General features: G+C 40.4%; 1 protein-coding gene across 1 annotated transcript in view; it reads left to right on the top strand.

The window, feature by feature from the left end:
* Positions 1–20,000, top strand: part of LOC310770962 (uncharacterized protein) — a gene marked incomplete at its 5' end in the record, with an annotated part of 168,622 nt that overhangs the window by 56,910 nt on the left and 91,712 nt on the right. Inside the window, 10 exons of the mRNA XM_083663653.1 lie at positions 947–1,105; positions 1,231–1,484; positions 1,596–1,697; positions 7,623–7,739; positions 8,490–8,608; positions 9,515–9,610; positions 11,498–11,584; positions 12,878–13,057; positions 15,496–15,648; positions 15,790–16,126. Coding sequence (XP_083519779.1) covers positions 947–1,105; positions 1,231–1,484; positions 1,596–1,697; positions 7,623–7,739; positions 8,490–8,608; positions 9,515–9,610; positions 11,498–11,584; positions 12,878–13,057; positions 15,496–15,648; positions 15,790–16,126 — 1,604 coding nt within the window. The remainder of the gene's footprint in view (positions 1–946; positions 1,106–1,230; positions 1,485–1,595; positions 1,698–7,622; positions 7,740–8,489; positions 8,609–9,514; positions 9,611–11,497; positions 11,585–12,877; positions 13,058–15,495; positions 15,649–15,789; positions 16,127–20,000) is intronic.

The raw sequence follows: 20,000 nt of genomic DNA, 5'->3' as shown, positions 1-20,000 counted from the left end.
AGAATCAAAATTCCACATCTGCTGGATTCCCTGGATCAATACGCATCTATCCATATACAGAGGTCTGCAGAACTGGGAGGGACCAACGCTGCGGCGTTGCAGCGGCCTCCCGTGGCCTCCCGTGGCCTGCCGCGGCTTCCCGGAGTATTTTTTTTCACCAGCAGCTGCAGTGCACAAAAGAGCCGCCAGGTGGCACGTGTGAGCAGACTGAGCAGGCGGAAGGAAGTAAGCCTAGTAGCCTACTGTATATCAGTACAGTAGTAGCCAGCATCATTCATTCTACTGCTGCACATGACTGAAGACAGACAGGATGGCACGGATAAGCAAGCGAATCAATCAGCAAACCAGTCAAATGATCAGAGACATGTGGAAAGCCGGCCATACCACGAGATACATCGTTGATAATTTGGCGAAAGTTGGAGTTAATGTATCAATGAAGATAGTCCGCACTCATGGAAGCCGAAATGATCTTTGGGTGAAGCGGAACCGAAAGCCGTATAAAGCTACCAGGTTAGTGTTTACGGTCATATTTGCGGGCATCTAGAGTGCGTTTACATGCACACAATAAACTGTTTATTAGCGGATTTCTGGAGTTACCTGATTATTCAAGTGGTCATGTAAACAGCATACTGTACACCGATAAGCTTTATCCGTGGCTACACGTTGCGGGAGAGCAGGCAGCTGGAGACTCGCACAGATCACTGTGTGTGACGATTTTTTTCAGATGACGGCTTAGAAAGATTTATATGAAGAAAACGTAGCCTACTCAGCTAGAATCATGTAAACCTGTTTAAAGTGCATGTAAACGCAGAAATCAGATTGTTGATCTGATGTTGAACTGATTATTCTCAGTTATCCGTTTGTAAACGCACTAACGTTAAATTCAGTCAGTTTTTATACCTGGCTGTATAATGCTTGGTGTAAAAATGTATCTGTTTCTATTCAGTCAGGTGGTGGAAGCAGTGGACAAGATCCTGGAGTCAAACGTCGCGCTCCCGGCCCATAAGGTGAAACTGCTGCTTCAGTCAAAGCACGACATCACCGTCTGTTTGCGCACAGTGAGCAAAATCGTGCAGAGCCTGAAATGGAAATATGGCGAGACAAAGTAAACACACACACACACACACACACTCGTTTCACATTTAATAAAGAAATGCTTCCACCTGATTAAAGAAAACATGTATCCTTATTATCCTTCATAACATTATGATTTTCATATTCCAATTACAGAACAGTTCCAATGACCCGAGAGAAAAACCGAGAGCTGCGTATCATACAAGCAAAAGAATGGATAGAGACTGGCGAACAGTTCGATAACGTGCTGTTCACAGATGAATCCACAGTGGCATTGGAGCCATTTGCAAAACGCAGCTACAGCAAAAAAGGCTTCAATCCAATGATTCAGGTTCCCAAGCACCCCCTTAAGCTCCACGTGTGGGGAGGAATATCACGAGGAGGACCGGGTCCTCTTCTGATCTTTGATGGTGTGTAGGCTACTGTGTTGAGTGGAGCAATTGTTTTTTCTTCTTATTTCTTCATAAAAAAACTTCACAAACATTTTGAGTAATGTTGGCAACATGTTATTTCACCCGCAGGTATTATGGACGGTCAGTTTTATGCCGAAGAGATCATCTGCAAAGTAGCTGGACCATATTTGAGGGACCATTTCCACCTGCCAACTCATCGATTTTTCCAAGGTGAGAAACCACCATGTTTACAACACAAATACAAAGCGTGACAGCATTGGCTGTAAGTTTGACAAAGTTTCTCTTTGTGTTTCTATTGTTTTTTTCTTCTAGACAACGATCCGAAGCATACATCACTGAGAGCCAGAGCCAGTATCGAGCAGGAGGGAATTAATTGGGTTCGAACCCCACCAGAGTAAGTAACTTACAGTAAGATTTTATTACAGTTGGACGTGTGGTTTTGTGTGAAGGCAAACATTTAACTTGCCCATTTGTACATGTACTGTAGGTCACCTGATCTCAATCCAATCGAGCTTGTCTGGCATGCCATGAAGGAGCATGTGCGACATTCCCAGCCACACAGCAAGGAGGCACTAATCCGGGAGATAGAGACGTTTTGGAGAGATAAACTCACCCAACAGACTTGCAACAACTACATTAACCATTTGAATAAAGTTATGCCAATGGTGAGTAGACACAAAACATCTCTGAGCTCTGGCGAGTTTTTACCAGTTCTGTGTAGTATTACATTTTAATGTGTTTTGTCACCCTGCAGGTCATTCGGATGAATGGATATGCCACTGCTATGTAGCCAACTTCCATCCTAGAGGCCCACTATCATATATATATTTTTTTTTTTTTACTCACACCCAATTCTATTGTGGTATTGTGGTATCTGTGTGTGACGATTTTTTTCAGATGACGGCTTAAAAAGATTTATATGAAGAAAACGTAGCCTATACAGTTAGAATCATGTAAACCTGTTTTTTTTTCCTATTGTAGGATTATTAAAGTGCATGTAAATGCAGAAATCAGATTATTGCCATAAACTGATTATTCTCAGTTATCCGTTTATTGTTTGCATGTAAACGCACTGTCTGCATGTGGTTGTAAAAGAATGTGATTATACTGTAGCCTAACCGAATGTGAATAAAAATATTTTTGATTTGCCTTACTATGATGTATTTATATATATATAGTATATTTGTTGGTGGATATTACATGAACACCTCATCACCTTCGTTTGTAAAACATTCCGCATGACCTAGACAAAGCGAATAATTTGTCAGAGGTTCTCAAATGTTTTTGGCTTACATGTTAGAAATAAATGCATTATAAATTGGCATTATTTGAAGACAGCGCGGTAGCATGTAAAACAATCACTGTGGTGATTTATTTTACAAGTGGCTCAAGTCATATCTGACTAGTTTTAAATTTATTTCTGCTCACAAAAGTTTGATAGCCTTTTATTTTATATTACCGGCCCAGTCAAAATGTAGCCTATTGAGAAAAGATAGATGTAGCCTGATCATTTCATAAATACATAACACATTATTGTATAATTCTTAGCAAACGAAATCTAAATTTTAAATAGTTTTTTGATTTCCAAATAATTTTCTAACACTGCAGGGCGGTCTGCGCAAAGGGAGGAGCTGCACGCACACCGCTCCTTATTTAATTAATTAATTTGGTTTAAGATTAAACAATAAAACACAAAAAACAAAAGCTATTATCCAACAAATGTTTTTATTATAGTGAATGAATATCTTCCCGAGGCAGGCGCAAGGCACGTTTTTTCGCGCCGAAGGCCCGTTTTATCGCCGAAGGCCTGTGGGAGAATAGGGGCCATAGCCTACTTCACAACATGAGAAGGCTTACATCTTAGAAATAAATGCATTATAAATTGGCATTATTTGAAGACAAAATCGCTAGAGAGACATCACAACAAAACTTTAAAAAGAGTATAAGCTAGCAGGGCTGACAACTGAAACAGCTTTATGGAATAGGTTGATGATCACTGCAATAGTCTACTCGTTGTCATCTCCCTGCCTTTCAGTAAGAACCAGTTTGGAGATTATTACCATTTCTTGTGTGTGGAATGTTGATGGCTGTTCACTCAAAGCTGAACAGCATTCCAGGAATGTTGCCTCACCCCACCCGTGCCTGATGGCTGCTCATTGAAAGCTGGGGTTTGCAGCTAGTGATAGCCTGTAGTGCTTAGTTCAGCCGCTTGAAACACTGCAATATATCATCATCAGTATTTTCAGATGTTGCACTATTTGTGTCCAAAACTTCATATACTGTGCATATTTTGTATGTCACCTTTTGAGATCTGTGACTGTATTTCAGTATTTCAAGAAATTAGAGTAGTGTGAAGAAAATCAGCAGCAATGCCCTTCCCCCAGTCCTTTGTTTTGCTAATTCACCCTGCCACCGTTTCAACACCATGCAGACACTTTTCGATTGAAAAGTTGCACTGTTGGACTTAACTCAAAACTTTGTCAAAGTAGCCTAATGTGTGGATATGGTAAACATATTTATTTGGTTTGAATCAAGTTTTCTATACACAACTTTCAGTTGTTGCACAATGTTACTGTAATCTTTTCAGTATTTTCAGATGTTGCACTATTTGTGTCCAAAAATGACTTGAACTTCATATACAGTGCATATTTTGTATGTCACCTTTTGAGATGTGTGACTGTATTTCAGTATTTCAAGAAATTAGAATAGTGTGAAGAAAATCAGCAGTTACTTCTCAGTTATGAGTGACTCCAGCCTCAGTCCACTCCCTCTGACTAAAATAATTACTTATTTTTTTGTGATCAAATAGCTATTTTAATTCAAGTTCATGCATACAACAAGTAACAAAAACATTCGTAGAGCATGGCATAATACAATTATTCTACATGCGTGTCAAATTCATTTCATTTCATTTCCACGGGCCACATGTGACCCAATTTGAGCTCGAGTGGGCCAGACAAAGAAATCTAATAACACATCAAATGTTCTACCCCGTCAGTGTCAACAAAATACCAGTAAATGGGGGAAGAAGAAAAAAAAATATCAGTCACATCATAGTTTCACTGTTTTTCTCTACCTACAATACAGTTAGTCATGGAATCATATCGAACCAGATCAAACAATACTGGCCCTTTATGGCATAGGTTGATGATCACTGCGATAGTCTACTCGTTGTCATCTCCCTGCCTTTCAGTAAGAACCAGTTTGGAGATTATTACCATTTCTTGTGTGTGGAATGTTGATGGCTGTTCAATCAAAGCTGAACAGCATTCCAGGAATGTTGCCCTGCACCCTGCCTGATGGCTGCTCATTGAAAGCTGTGGTTTGCAGCTAGTGATAGCCTATAGTGCTTAGTTCAGCCGCTTGAAACACTGCAATATATCATCATCAGTATTTTCAGATGTTGCACTATTTGTGTCCAAAAATGACTTGAACTTCATATACAGTGCATATTTTGTATGTCACCTTTTGAGATGTGTGACTGTATTTCAGTATTTCAAGAAATTAGAATAGTGTGAAGAAAATCAGCAGTTACTTCTCAGTTATGAGTGACTCCAGCCTCAGTCCACTCCCTCTGACTAAAATAATTACTTATTTTTTTGTGATCAAATAGCTATTTTAATTCAAGTTCATGCATACAACAAGTAACAAAAACATTCGTAGAGCATGGCATAATACAATTATTCTACATGCGTGTCCAATTCATTTCATTTCATTTCCACGGGCCACATGTGACCCAATTTGAGCTGGAGTGGGCCAGACAAAGAAATCTAATAACACATCAAATGTCCTACACCGTCAGTGTCATCAAAATACCAGTAAATGCACCGTAAATACTAACATGGTATTTAATCAGAAACAATGAGTGCACCTAAATCAGTTTTTACCAGCCTGTTATTAACACTCATGTTTAATAAGTTACTTTTTAGTTTGGGACAAAAAATGATGAACACGCTAATTAACTCACTGTACATGAGCTTTGGCTACTTATACCCCTGGGAAAACTTTACTTAAACATTTAGACATGCGCAGATCACTCCTCGTCTTGGGTCACGCCCTCCTCCAACATTCTCCATGAAGCCATCAAGCCCTGAAGCTGAACACTTCACGGACATTTTCCTCATTTTTCTGGGACTATTTTTGATTCTTGTGCTTAGCACACTGATTTGGTGAGTACATATTTTATCCTTGCTTGTTAATTCAGTGCTAGGTGTAGGCTATGTGCTTTCTTTGTTGCCGACAAGACGGCGCCCAGTTTAATTAGCTAGCTAGGCGACACCATGGTCCACCTGTTGCAATGGTCGCCCATGAGTAAGTTAGTTAGGCTACACGTTTTCAACCCGTGACTTAAATGGTAATTAATTCGGGTGTTGTTGTTTTAACTGGTGAGTACATATTTTATCCTTGCTTGTTAATTCAGTGCTAGGTGTAGGCTATGTGCGTTCTTTGTTGGGGACAAGACCGTGTCCAGTTTAACTAGCTAGCTTGGCCACACCATGCGGTCCACCTGTAGCTACAATGGTTGTTAGATGAGTAAGTTAGTTAGCCTACTGTAGGCTACACGTTTTCAACCCATGACTTAAACGGTAATTAATTTGGGTGTTGTCATTTTAACTGGGCCACAGTATTTCTACATATTGGTTCATAACGTTAACTTGCGCCCATCCCCCACTCTTCCCTTTGATGTGCGCATTCCATTCATTAACGTTAATCACGGATAGGTTTAGGGTACAGCTACAGCATGCAACTCATGGCCTAGCTGTTAAGAAAGCATTCCTTGTTTTTTTCCCCGCTTTGTCATTCCCATGTGGTGCGCAAACGGGTTTTTCCTAGTAAATTCAGAGGTTATTATGTGTGATGGCGGGAGAGCTTTTCTCAGAAGGCAAGTGTGACAGATCTTTATCCTGCCCTGGTCATGCAAACTTTCTAGTGAGGATGTACAGTACGCTACAGTAACGAGAGATATGTTGTCTGGTCTGGTCGGCCCCTCCTGTACAGAGTTGGTGTGTGTGTTGGGGGGGGGGGTCCTGCCCTGCCCTGCCCTGCCCTGTTCATGCAAACTTTCTAGTGAGGATGTACAGTAATGAGAGAGAGAGAGACCTTCTCTGGTCCCTCCTGTACTGTGTGTGTGTGTGTGGGGGGGGGGGATGCTTGTGGTGGTAGTAGAATTGAAGGGGGGCAAGGTGAGCAGATAAAAGTAGTTTGTGATTAAACATTAAAATAAAGGAGAAATAAGTTGAATCAATACCACACAAGTCGATTTAAATAGGGAAACACTGTTTAGCAATTACATTTTTGTTCCATTCATGAACAGTGTTAAGAAGTTAATTTAGTGAATGATGGAGCTTTTTAAATGAACATAACAGTAAGCCAATGCAGGTCAACTATTTGGCATCTGATAAGCCAAAGGTCCTGCCCACAACTAAATCATGGTGAGCAGTTGTGCTACAGGCGTAAGTAGCCTACTGCTAATTTGACCCTGATTCCATCAGAAACCACATCTACTGTAATTAATCTAACACGAGTATAATGCTTACTCTATTTTATCATAACCTGTGATGATAGTGAATATATTTGCTCATTTGGCTGGCATATTCAAGTAGCTTAGATTATTTTGTAAGCTCATCATGTCCAGCATATCTATATGTCATTACTGGCAACTGTATTTGTGGTTTATACTGTATTTGTGCTATTTTTACTTGCACTTGATACGTGTGGTGTAGCTGTTGGTCACATGTGAGTTTGCTGCCATGTCGGTTGGATGCAAGTTTCAATGTCTGTTTTTAAATAGTTGCCTTAAATCTGATTCTTCACAACTGCCCTCCATCCAGGCTCAAACTGAGAGTGACCAGCTGGCAGTATCTGCTCTCCCAGCAGTAAAAAAGGTATTTTCATCCAATGTCTCCACATTGAACAATTAATAATCTCTCAGCATGTGTATTTTATGATGGCCAGTCAAAGCTATGCTTACGTCACCACAATTGATTACAACCAACGATAATCAAAATAAATGCATTGATTCCTATCTTGTGACTTTGTAAACCAGACTAGGTTGGAACCGAGATCCAACTGTGTCCACCCTGTCCCTCTCACTCTATCATCCCCCTCTCCTCTCTTTCTCCCTGTACCTCCCAGCCTCCCCTCTCGTTCTGCATCCCATCCTCCGCCCCAAGGCCCAGCCGGAGAGTTCCAGCCCAGGGGAGAGACGCAATAAAGGCGGCCCGACTGTGGTCCTCTGTGTCACCAGCCATTGTGAGTATTGACAGCCAAAGATACGAGTGCCAAAGGTCCTGCCCACAACTAAATCATGGTGAGCAGTTGTGCTACAGGCATAAGTAGCCTACTGCTAATTTGACCCTGATTCCATCAGAAACCACATCTACTGTAATTAATCTAACACAAGTATAATGCTTACTCTATTTTATCATAACCTGTGATGATAGTGAATATATTGGCTGGCATATTCAAGTAGCTTAGATTATTTTGTAAGCTCAACATGTCCAGCATATCTAAATGTCATTACTGGCAACTGTATTTGTGGTTTATACTGTATTTGTGCTATTTTTACTTGCACTTGATACGTGTGGTGTAGCTGTTGGTCACATGTGAGATTGCTGCCATGTCGGTTGGATGCAAGTTTCAATGTCTGTTTTTAAATAGTTGCCTTAAATCTGATTCTTCACAACTGCCCTCCATCCAGGCTCAAACTGAGAGTGACCAGCTGGCAGTATCTGCTCTCCCAGCAGTAAAAAAGGTATTTTCATCCAATGTCTCCACATTGAACAATTAATAATCTCTCAGCATGTGTATTTTATGATGGCCAGTCAAAGCTATGCTTACGTCACCACAATTGATTACAACCAAAGATAATCAAAGTAAATGCATTGATTCCTATCTTGTGACTTTGTAAACAAGACTAGGTTGGAACCGAGATCCAACTGTCCACCCTGTCCCTCTCACTCTATCATCCCCCTCTCCTCTCTTTCTCCCTGTACCTCCCAGCCTCCCCTCTCGTTCTGCATCTCATCCTCCGCCCCACGGCCAAGCTGGAGAGTTCCAGCCCAGGGGAGAGACGCAAAGCCCTGTTCTTACTGTCCCAGCCCTCTGTGTCACCATCCATTGTATGTGAGTACTGACAGCCAAAGTCAAAATGACCAAAACAATTGCAATATTCTTCTGTTGGTATTCACTCTTGTTTTGAGTTGCTTGGTGGATTGGATGATTGCACTCTCCCACAGTGATAAGGAAAAAACAACACATATTGGCCATTTTTACACTTTATTCATTTGACAGTGTCAGGGATGTCAGTAGCGTGTGGAAGATCCATATGCAGCCACAACAGCTTGGCACCGCAAATTAGGTGCCAATCAGGTGCCAGTCACACACCTGTGACTGGCACACACCTGCACTTGAAGCTCAAAACAAGAGTGAATACCAACAGAAGAATATTGCAGGAGATTTTGGCACACTTTTTTGGGGGAGCTACCCACACGTTTAGCTGTGTTGCTCCTTCCACGAATGTACGATCCTTAAAAGTTGTACCCCGTTGTAAAGGTGACTAATCAGGCTTTCCAACCATATAAAATACAATACCAATTGGTATTAATAAAGGGGAGAAATAATCGACCGAAATAACGTTTCCAAACTTTTTTTGAGGAGTTTATATATTTTAATAGTGCCTGAAATGCCAATCAAAACACAACCAATTCTAGCTGTGAGGGCAGAAATGGCAGCACACTTAAGAATGTTAACACATAATTACATTGTTACACATTATTTTCAAGTTGAAGACATATTTTTCTTACACTCAGGATTTATTTATACAAATCAGTATTTTGTGTTGGTTAGAAAGTAGTATATACACTAGTGTCTGATCATTTGAAAATGGTATTCTATTTTAGCAAGCTAGAAATGTAACTATCTTGTAAGCTATAGTTGTTGCTAGTTTGTACAACTATTATGAATCAAATCAATGTCAACTTAATGTGCTGGTTCTCTTTCCACACTTGCCCTCTGTGTTTTTTCAGGTATTTGCTGAGTTCAATAGAATTGCCAGTAAGAATCTTGAGGGAGATTTCTTTAAAGCTCTGGACCAGCACACCCCACCTCATCGAACTCTTCAAGTCCTAAAAAGGAGCTGTTGGAGAGAAACTCACTGAGTTAATGCAACACATCAACTTGGTGGTAAGTAATCTCATTTTGCAACTTTGAGTAATCCTTATTAGGGATTACAAAATTTTCTACACGGGTACACGGGACCTTCTGGCAGCGTGTAACCGGTTAACCGGGCGTTTTGTTTTTTATACCGCATTTCCATTAACGTTACTGCACTTGTGTGAACACTTTACTGTCACATTAAAGTTATCTGTAGTTTACAGGCAGCATTAGCACCACTAGCGTTAAACAATTTATTTTTGATGAGAGATGAAACGGTAAGACAGACTCACCCGCTTGCTAGTTGCTACCGATGTTGACGGAAAACAATCCGCTTTTACATTGTGTTGAGCAGCAAATGTCCAGACAGCAGTGTGACACAGTCCACATATTAGGAGCGGGTCCGAGAGTACGAAAAACCCGCTGTCCCTCGTTGCCCAGATTGTGTATCAGCAGGGCTTTCTTCCTTTCAACGTTAGCATCAGCTAGCCCTAATATGAACGTTTCAAAGGATTCATGCCAGTGAACCCATGGGATCGGTGGCTCGACAGGCAGGGCGAAGAACGGGGAGAGAGGTGAGAGCAGAGAATCCATCATTCTCGTCGCCAATGTTATGTTTAATAACTTGTGGACCACAACGTAACTGTTAAACGTTTTAATTTTATGCAGTCACACTGGCTCCATGTTTACAATTACAACCACACCACTTTCCAGCAGGGCAGACTGTCGTAAAGCTGCCTGTCTTAAAGGTACAGCCCCAGCTGATGTAGTCTCTCCCCAGACTCAAATATTAAGTTGAATCTGCATACTACATGTGAGTCTTTGCCAGTTAACAGCCACTGCTGGTTTTGAAGGCGGGTTGAAATAGAATGAGTGACAGGTCGTAGCACCAATGAGAGACCGGTTCGAAAAATGGGCTGCGCCTCCCGTGTTGTCTGATCGCGAAGTCGTTACTGATTGGAGAGGACTGAAGCCATCACTGGCATATGACCGGCCAAGTGAACGGTTCCCTCCCATAACCAGCCCTCTGAGGGAAAGTGTCCCAGACCCAGAGAGAGATCTGCAGCATGCAGTAACGTAGTGTATCAGCATAAGAACTCTCATGGGTCTGGCATTGTGACACAGACGTGTAGTCTGTTATTGTTTTTTCTAAACGGTTATGATTTGCTATCCCATTACACGTGTACACGGTGACATCCCTAATCATTATACCCCTCTTCCACTGGGACTTCTGGCTGCACCAAACCAAACCATGATTTTTCTTTGCCCTAAAAATGTTAACACCTTCTGAAGAACACTCAAGATGGGCCTGCCTCCATGCGGGCTGCAGTGACATCTCAACAACCCGTGACAACCCCCCTTCTCCCCCTCAAAGTAGCTGTATTGTGAGCAGGCTCATGTCTGTGCACACAGAAAGGCATTTTTAAACGTCTGTGTTCAGCTGTCTGTGCTTTTGTAGCCTCTAACTGAGCCTCTGTGGTTTGAAGTTTTGGTTTCTCTCCTGTGTTTCTGGACTTTCAGTTAGCTGCTTTATTGTTTTAGCATTTCCTCATCGCTTTCAGTTGTATCTGAGCTGTTATGTTATTGCTGAGCTGATGAAAACATCCCCTGTTGCTTCATATGAAAAGCTTTGCACTAACTAGCCAAAGGCTTTTATTGTGAAGAACTTATAGGAAATGCAATGTTTTTCCACCGTTTTAAGCCGTTACTTTTTCCTTTTTTTAAACCACTGGTGAATAGTCACCCGTCGTTGCTTTGTGACTCAAGACAGACCAACCTTTTTCACTCCCTCTCTGACTTGTTTGTGCCAAGTAAATGTGTCTCTTAACTGATCTTTTCTGTCTCTGTATCATTAGTCACCAGACGTGACTGCCCGGCACGCTGTTGTCCTCCAAGGCATCCCAATTGGCGACACATCCAGTGAATTCTACAAGACATGCGTGGTAAGTACTTGCACACACAAAAACTGTTTCGTCTGCATTGTTATTTTACTTTAGGACGGTCAGGGTTCCCACAGATCCTTGAAATCCTTTAAAGCAGGGGTCTCAAACTCACGGCCCGCGGGCCGCATGCGGCGCCCCCTGTGTGGCCCGCGACGGAATATATATTTTTTTTTTACAATGCACCTGAACGCAACATGCAAGATACCCGCTGAATAAGTTTCCAAATGTTCATGTCATTCTGGCCAATACTCCACTTCTGTTATATGTTATATCGTTTGTCCAGAAAAAAAAGTCGCTTAACCAACATCAGCCTTTCAGCCAACACAGTGGCAGAGCGGATTACTGAGCTGTCAAGTGACATTTATGATATGTTCTAATTCTAGCTGGAGTTCCAACGGACAGTTGAAAATTAACACTGCCTAATTTAATAATGTGCATTGTCCCTAAAAAAGAAAACAAAGTCCCTCAAATAAACAAATAAATTGTTAATGTAAAAAATAGATTGTCCCTCAAATAAACGAATAAATTGTTAATGTTGAGAATTCGAACGGTTGCATTTTTCTCGTTTTTTTTTAAATACATGAAGTGGCCCCCTTGTGACAAGATTGGACACTCAGCGGCCCCCAGGTAATTTGAGTTTGAGACCCCTGCTTTAAAGTTTGTAAATCTGATGAGAAGAAAAATCAAGACCTTGAAAGTTTTGTGAAATCGACATAAATATAGATGGGTCATTGAAAGTGCTTGAATTTGTATATTGTGTAAGAATAGAAATTCAAGTTCTTTTGATATATACCCGGCTCATTACTAAGTTCTGGAGCGTTTTTCTTCTTATGAAGAGCACTCACGGCTAGTCTCTCAAGCCAGACTGTGTCTTCTACATTCTGCAAGTGCATTGTAGATGGTCTGTACTTCAAGCTGGGAAAACTTGTGGACCAGGCGTGTATAGCAGAAACAATATTCTTAGCAACGGAGCAGGACATCTTTTAAAATTTGCGTGACTTGTACTTGCTAGCTATCTAGTGGTTCAGTCACTCCACTGTGGCATTTTGAGAAATCATTGCGTGTCATGTTGGTGCTGTCCACTCTGTGTTTGTCTCTCTCTCCCCGAAGGTGCCGACCAATGGTGAAACTTCATCAGTCATGACTCACTCATGGACTCCCGGACATTCGCACATGTAAAGCTGACCGCCGCTAGTTGCGCGGACAGCTAAAAATTAATGTTCATAAGAAGAGGAAATCCAATGGGTAGCAAACATAAGTTGGTACAGTTTCTAAAGATGTGTTTCTTTGCAGGGTGCTGCGAGAGATGAGGCCCTAACAGACGTCACAGTTGGTGTGCTGACTGTTCTCAGTGAAGATGGTGAAGATAATCGTCAGCCGGGTCCAAGCTCACTGCACCTCCAGCCCATCTCCAATGCCATCATACTTGAGGGAGGTATTGTCATGGACAATATTAGAGACTTGCCTCAGGCGGTTCGCCTGTTATTTGGGCTTTGCATTTGGATTACCCAAAATGCATGGCAAATACACTCAAATTCATCCAACTAGTAATGCTTGGATTGGGAAATACAAAGCTTCCACCAAAACTGCAAACACTGAAAAACAAGCTACTGGATTAGACCAGTAAAGAGTCATCAGCTTGATAGCACTTTGTAACTGTTGCATTATTGTACTGTAAGTAGTTATGATCGAAATGTCAGATACTTTTGAGAAAGGGTACTGTTGAATGTTCGAAGAGAAAAGTCAGATACTTTTGAGAAATGGTACTGTTAAATGTTAAGAGAAAAATCAGATACTTTTGAGAAATGGTACTGTTAAATGATATGAGAGAAAAGTCAAAATACTTTTGAGAAACAGTACTCTTAATTGTTATGAGAGAAAGGTCAGATACTTTTGTGAAACGGTACTGTTGAGAGAAGTCTGCTTATTTTGCTGTCCCAGCTTCAATCTTCTATTGACATTCAAATGAGTAAAATATTTTACTTGGTGGCAATAGTGCCCCCATTGTGACTGCAAGGGTTGATTGCTCAGTGTTTAAAAAGCAGAAAAATAAAAGAAAAACAAACAAGGCTAGTCTCTCGTAGAATCAAGTATAAAACAATAGTTCGATTTTAGTTCGATTTTGAACTGCAGAACATGTCGAGGCTAAATAAAGTCTAAAGTGCCTCACAATATTAATCTGAAACTTAAAGTATAAGCACCCTATATATATATACGTTTTTGAATAACAGAGGGAGAGTTTATAATGTAGAATGTATGTAAATGTCAAATTTTCACCATGTGAAGGGTTTTTGCAGCCACTACCCATATAACCTTTTAATTGTAATCTGTCCCAGTTCATTGTTGAATTGTTGGCATTGAAAATAAATGTTGCAATGCAGCTACATTCACAATTCATTGTTTTTCTGTAATTATTTTAGTTCCGACAATGTGTTTGTAGATAAATTATTAAGTGTTGTTGTAGCTGTTATAGTAGAATTCTCAGTTCAGTGACATGTTTGTTTAATTAAGTCAACCTGAAAAAGTATGAATGGTCGAACCTATTTACAGTCAATGGGTAAAAGTGTTAAGTTGTGGTTAGTTATTGATTTAAAGGAGAAACCAAAAAACAATGCTGATTTATTTTGCACAGGATCTCACACATCCAAAAACTAAACAGTTTTGCAATCATTCAGATTTAGTTTGACAGTTTTAGAGTTTATTTGAGTTAAGTGTGGACCAGTGATGTCATACAAACATCACTGGCATCAACTTGCACTTAAATCAACTGTCAACTGTCAGACTAAATGATTGCCTGCAAAACTGTTTGCAGTTTTCAGATATGTGTGAGAGCATGTGCAAAATAAATGAGCATGGTTTTATGGTGACGTTCTTTTAAGTAGAGTTTACTAATTAATAATGACAATTTAAGTATTGCCCACTCAGAATAAACAAGTTACATCAACATAAATGTTTTATGTTAGATTTACTAATTAATTAATTTAAGTATTGCCTACTCAGAATGGACAAGTTACATCAACTTATAATGTTTATGTTAGGTTTACTAATTGATCACTTAATTTAAGTATTGCCCACTTGGAATAAACAAGTTCCTCTAACTCACCATCTTAAGTTTACTTTACTCAAGTTGTTTGAGGCAATGAGTTTTCACATTTCTTTTAAGTAACGTCAACTAATTACATTTTACAGTGTGGGGGAAGAAGAAAAAAATATATCATATATATATTTGTATGTCACCTTTTTAGATGTGTGACTGTATTTCAGTATTTCAAGAAATTAGAATAGTGTGAAGAAAATCTATTTTAATTCATTTCTGGTAAAACTGATGAAAGGCTTACATATTATAAATAAATGCATTTTAAAATGGCATTATTTGAATGTATAAACTTCCCAAAAAATGGGGCATTCTGACAAAAAATTTACAGTTGTTCAACAGGTAAACAAACGGTAATCGTCAAATAGAAAATAAAAATAAAATAAATAAGAAGAAGAATAAAGATGAAATAAAATAAAAAATAAAAATCAGGAGTGAACTGTTTTGCATTAGAATGCTAGCCTATTAGAATGGGCTCAATGACGTTATTGTACACCACGCCCCCAAGAAGACATGCTATATAATTGGAGCAGGTAACCATGAACTTCACTTCAACTCATCAAATCGACCCAGTCATGGATGGCAAGAGTTTCTACGGGGCAACCAGGACCAGAGGAGGCAAGAGAAGCGCCGAAAACACACCTCCAGCCTCGACCCCAGTCTCCTTGGCGAAAAGAGGACCACCACGCCCGGTAATTATTTTGTCACGACACTCTATTTCATTAAAGTCCCTGGAAACCAGAAATATTTTTTTATTATTTAGCATTTTGCGTGTGTGTGTGTTCTTTGACTTACATCTATCTACTTAAAATTACAGGCTGCTCCCCTCTGCCACGTGTTGGACAACCGCCGTGATGAAATGGCCGAAAACACACCTCCAGCCTCGACCCCAGTCTCCTTGGCGAAAAGAGGACCACCACGCCCGGCCGGCACACCAAGACCAGCCAAGCGATTTGTGCCCAAAAAAGCTGTAAGTAGCCTAATGTAATTATTTTGTCACGACACTGTATTTCATTAAAGTCCCTGGAAACCAGAAATATTTTCTTAATTATTTTGCATTTTGTGTGTGTGTGTGTTCTTTGACTTGACATGTATCTATTTAAAATTACAGGCTGCTCCCCTCTGCCACGTGTTGGACAACCGCCGTGATGAAATGGCAAGGCTCAGAGGCGCCCTTGCATCTAAAATTCAAAGCCTTCGCCTGGCGACTGAGAGCGTCACGGTGTTGGAGACAAGTCTTGCAGCCTCAGAGGCAGCGACGGGCGAATGGAAAGCTGCTAAAGGTCTAGCCGACATTCGCATTGCTGCCTTGCAAGAGAACGTGGAGACCCTGACATCAGAGAATGCACACTGCAATACTCTGATCGTCGAACTGCGGAGAGAGCGAGAGGATTACAGAGCAGAAAGACTTCCTTCAACCCCCAGACCTACCCCAGCGCCCACGCCAGGTAAATCTTGTTTTAGCTATAGAGCTGTTTTTGGTCTGCTATGCCTATCTGTCTTATCTATTCATCTGTATATTGATGTAACCGCTACGCTGCATACAGACACTAAGACAAATTCCTCGTATGTAACTTGCATACTGTGGCAATAAAAGTGATTCTGATTCTGATTATCTTTCAGCTTCCTGTTCTCCTGCAACGCCCCCGATATTCCCGCCACGGAGTCCATATATTCACCGTCAGCACGCAAACCTGCAGCTAACTGATGTCACAGCCGAAGAACACACAAGTCTCCTCGCGCATAGCAATGGTCGAATGGATCGGTATGGATGCCTGCTGTTCCGCCATCTCATATCAGAAGAGCTATACGTGGCTTGGCAACGGACATCAAACTGGAACGGATCCAGGGGGAAATGGGAGCTGCCAAAAAACCTCAAAGACTATATTATTGCTTGTGTGGAGCAGAGGTTTCAGCTACCCAGAAGAGACTTCAAGCTGCTGGTCGATCGCATAAATGAATGTCTGCGATCGCCCCGTCTGTCTGCCAAAGTTCGCCGAAGCTGTTTCAGTTAGCAGACGCATAGACAATGAATCCTATGGAGCCCAAGTGGCGTGATCGAGGCTTGAGTGTCTGACTGTCTAGTTTTTGAGATAGCAACATTAGTTTGGCACAACTCATACTAGACTTGACTGCCATGCTTTTTTTTGTCACTTTTTTTTTTATAATTTTTTTATCTGTTTTATGAAAATAGTAGCATTTTTTTTCCTAGAAGAATGGTTAGTTAAAGAATGTGATTATACTGTAGCCTAACCAAATACTTAGTTATTACCTTTTTCTATTGTCTGTAGCATAACACATTGGCATAATAAAAATATTTTTGATTTGCCTTACTATGATCTCAGAGTATATTTGTTGGTGGACATTACAGTTTGTACAAGTAAAATGAAAAGTTAATGCAGTAAAATGGGCTGTAGGCCTAGTGCGTTTTTTGGAGTAGAATCAGTAGGCTACTCACATGTACGCAGGTTTTTATATTATATATATTTTTAATAATATTTATGACAATCGGATTTCATCTTACAAGCAATAACAAGGTTATATATACATGCTTTGCCACACACAACACACAGAGCGAAATCGTGGATCATATAATCCACACAGCACAAATCACCTCCCTCACACACACACACAGGCCGCGGCCTTTTCTCATCGAAGTCAAATAGATTTGTTTTCCGACCAGGCCTATTTTAACAATTTCGTTGCCTATTTGAAGACTTTCGTTGCAAATATATAGTAGTTGTCCTGGCATTTAATTTATTAAGTTATTTTAAACTTAATTTAGCGTGTTTATGAGTTCGATATAGGCTATTATTTTATTTTTTTTACCAACCCGACACTGCCGACAGCCGACACACACGCACAACTTCTGTAGCCATTAAAATAAAGTGTTTAATTAAGCTTTGTATGTTAGCTAGGTATTATATTTTGAAATCCAAATTAAGTTTAATATGCATTTGTTTAGAATTGGTGCATGAGGCATGACGGGGGCAGGCTGCGCTACAGTGTTTTTCCTCAGCTGAAGTCATAGGCTAGTTTTCCGACCAGGCCTATTTAGACATTTTCGTTGGCTATTAGGATTTTAATTGTAATATTGTATAGTTGTCATTCCGTTTCATTTAATAAGTTACTTTACACTTAATTTGGCATATTTATTTTTGTTTTATAGGCTATTGTTTTAAATGTTTAAGTGGTGACGATAAAAGAGCCACGGCTAAAACTGTAGGCTACACCTTTTCACTGTAGGCCTATGCACTGATGATGACAATAAAATATTAATAATAAATAAATAAAATATTCTTCTTACCTTAAAAAAGAGTGGACCAGAGAGGCCTATCGGCAGTTCCCTCTCGTGTCGTCCTGGAGTCCTCCTCCGTTTTTGTCGCTGCGATTCGGCTTTTTGGTGAATCCAAAGTTAGCAAAGACGTTTGCTTTCTCTTTGACATTTTGTCCGTGAAGGTGGGGAAGAAATCGCTGATTGCTTTGCTTGTGTGTTGTTGTGTCAAGTGTCAAGCGCATGTGGTTCACCTGTCATGCAGAATTGCAACACAGCGCCAGATGGAAGGAGATACCAGAAACAAGCGAAACGCAGAGGAAACACGACAAGTGTTTTTGTATTTGTTTATAAATGTTTTGTTATTTGAATAATGAAAACTCGACATAGTAAACTTTTAAAATACATTTTAGTGACAATTGCAAGTGAAAAATATTCATTTCAAAGAGACCCCCCACAAATGGGGGGGAAATGCATTAAAATTGGCTGTAGTGCGTTTTTGGAGTAGAATCAGTAGGCTACTCACATATGAATATTGAATATTAGTGGATTATTCATTTAGTCAGAATATTGAACAAAATATTTAAGTCAATATGAATGCTTTCATATCAAACATGTTTGATATTTAGGACTGAAAATCTGCGCGCAAGCCTCCCGTCATTATCGTTAATTGACCAGCGCACTGCAGGCATCAGATAGGCTACCAAATAGCCTACCAACAGCACAGAACCATGAGTATTTTGGGGAAAATGTCACTAATTTAGATCACAATGATTGACCATTGAATAAAAAGTTGTTATAGTCTACCGAAGCCCCTGCCACACGCTTGTTAAACTGCCGTGAGATTCATTTGTCTGGGAAGCATATGCGAGTCTGTACAAACCATGTAGTTGAGTTTAACATTATACAGTAAAATGATAACAAGCCCATACATCATCTTCTTTCTGTTCGGCTACTACCATAAGCAGAAAGTATACCTTCATTGTTGTGTTGATGGATAGTGACTGGACTTGTTAAGGGATGAGTAGCCTACACACGTTTCTCAGGTGATTCAGCAGATTCAAGTGATCTGCTGCCACCTATCGTCTAATAAATATTACTGCAGCCTAATTGTTTTCATCAAAGCGGCACCCCGCGGGAAAAGGCAACGCCAGCTCCTCCCGACTCTGCAGACCTCTGTAGACCACGCCCATTTAAGTCTGCTAGATTTTCCGCCATCTTGGACTTTCTCAAAAAAAAAAAAAAAGAACTCGTCCTAGGCCATTTGCCCGAATAAGCCCAAACTTTTTGTGTGTCATCTCTGGACTTCCCTGATCTAAAATTGTATAAAGAATGTGGATACGTGCAACCGTCTTGAAATGATAAATGTTTAAACTTTTGATAAACAAACTCGTCCTAGGCCATTTGCCCGAATGAGCCCAAACTTTTTCTGTGTCATCTCTGGACTTCCCTGATCTAAAGACTTACAAAGAATTTGGATACGTGAAACCGTCTTGAAATGATAAATGTTTAAACTTTGACACTATGTCATCACCGATGACAGTCTTGTGACATCACTGATGATGTCATCTATGATGTCATCTATGATGTCATCTATGATGTCATCCTTCCTCTACATAACATCGCGCACACACACACACACACACACACATGCACACACACACACACACACACACACACACACACACACACACACATGCACACACATATACACCTATACACACACACACACGCCACACACACACACACACACACACATATACACATACACACACACACACACACACACACACACACACACACACACACACACACATATACTCACACATATACACACACATATATACACACACACATATACACACTTACACACATATACACTAACACTACTATTACTACTGCTACTACTGCTTGAACCCGGTCAGGTCACCAAATCTCAACCAAACTTTGTGCACTTGTGCACATACCAACTCTGACTAAATGTGCAATTCAGTGTCTATATTATCTGACATACACCCCCCAAGTCACCGGAAGCTTGGACCCCGCAT

Source organism: Poromitra crassiceps (assembly GCF_964638095.1).
Source record: "Poromitra crassiceps genome assembly, contig: HAP1_SCAFFOLD_280, whole genome shotgun sequence".
Classification (NCBI taxonomy): domain Eukaryota; kingdom Metazoa; phylum Chordata; class Actinopteri; order Beryciformes; family Melamphaidae; genus Poromitra; species Poromitra crassiceps.
The sequence above is the reverse complement of the archived record's forward strand: the minus strand, read 5'-3'. Positions and strand labels throughout refer to the sequence as shown.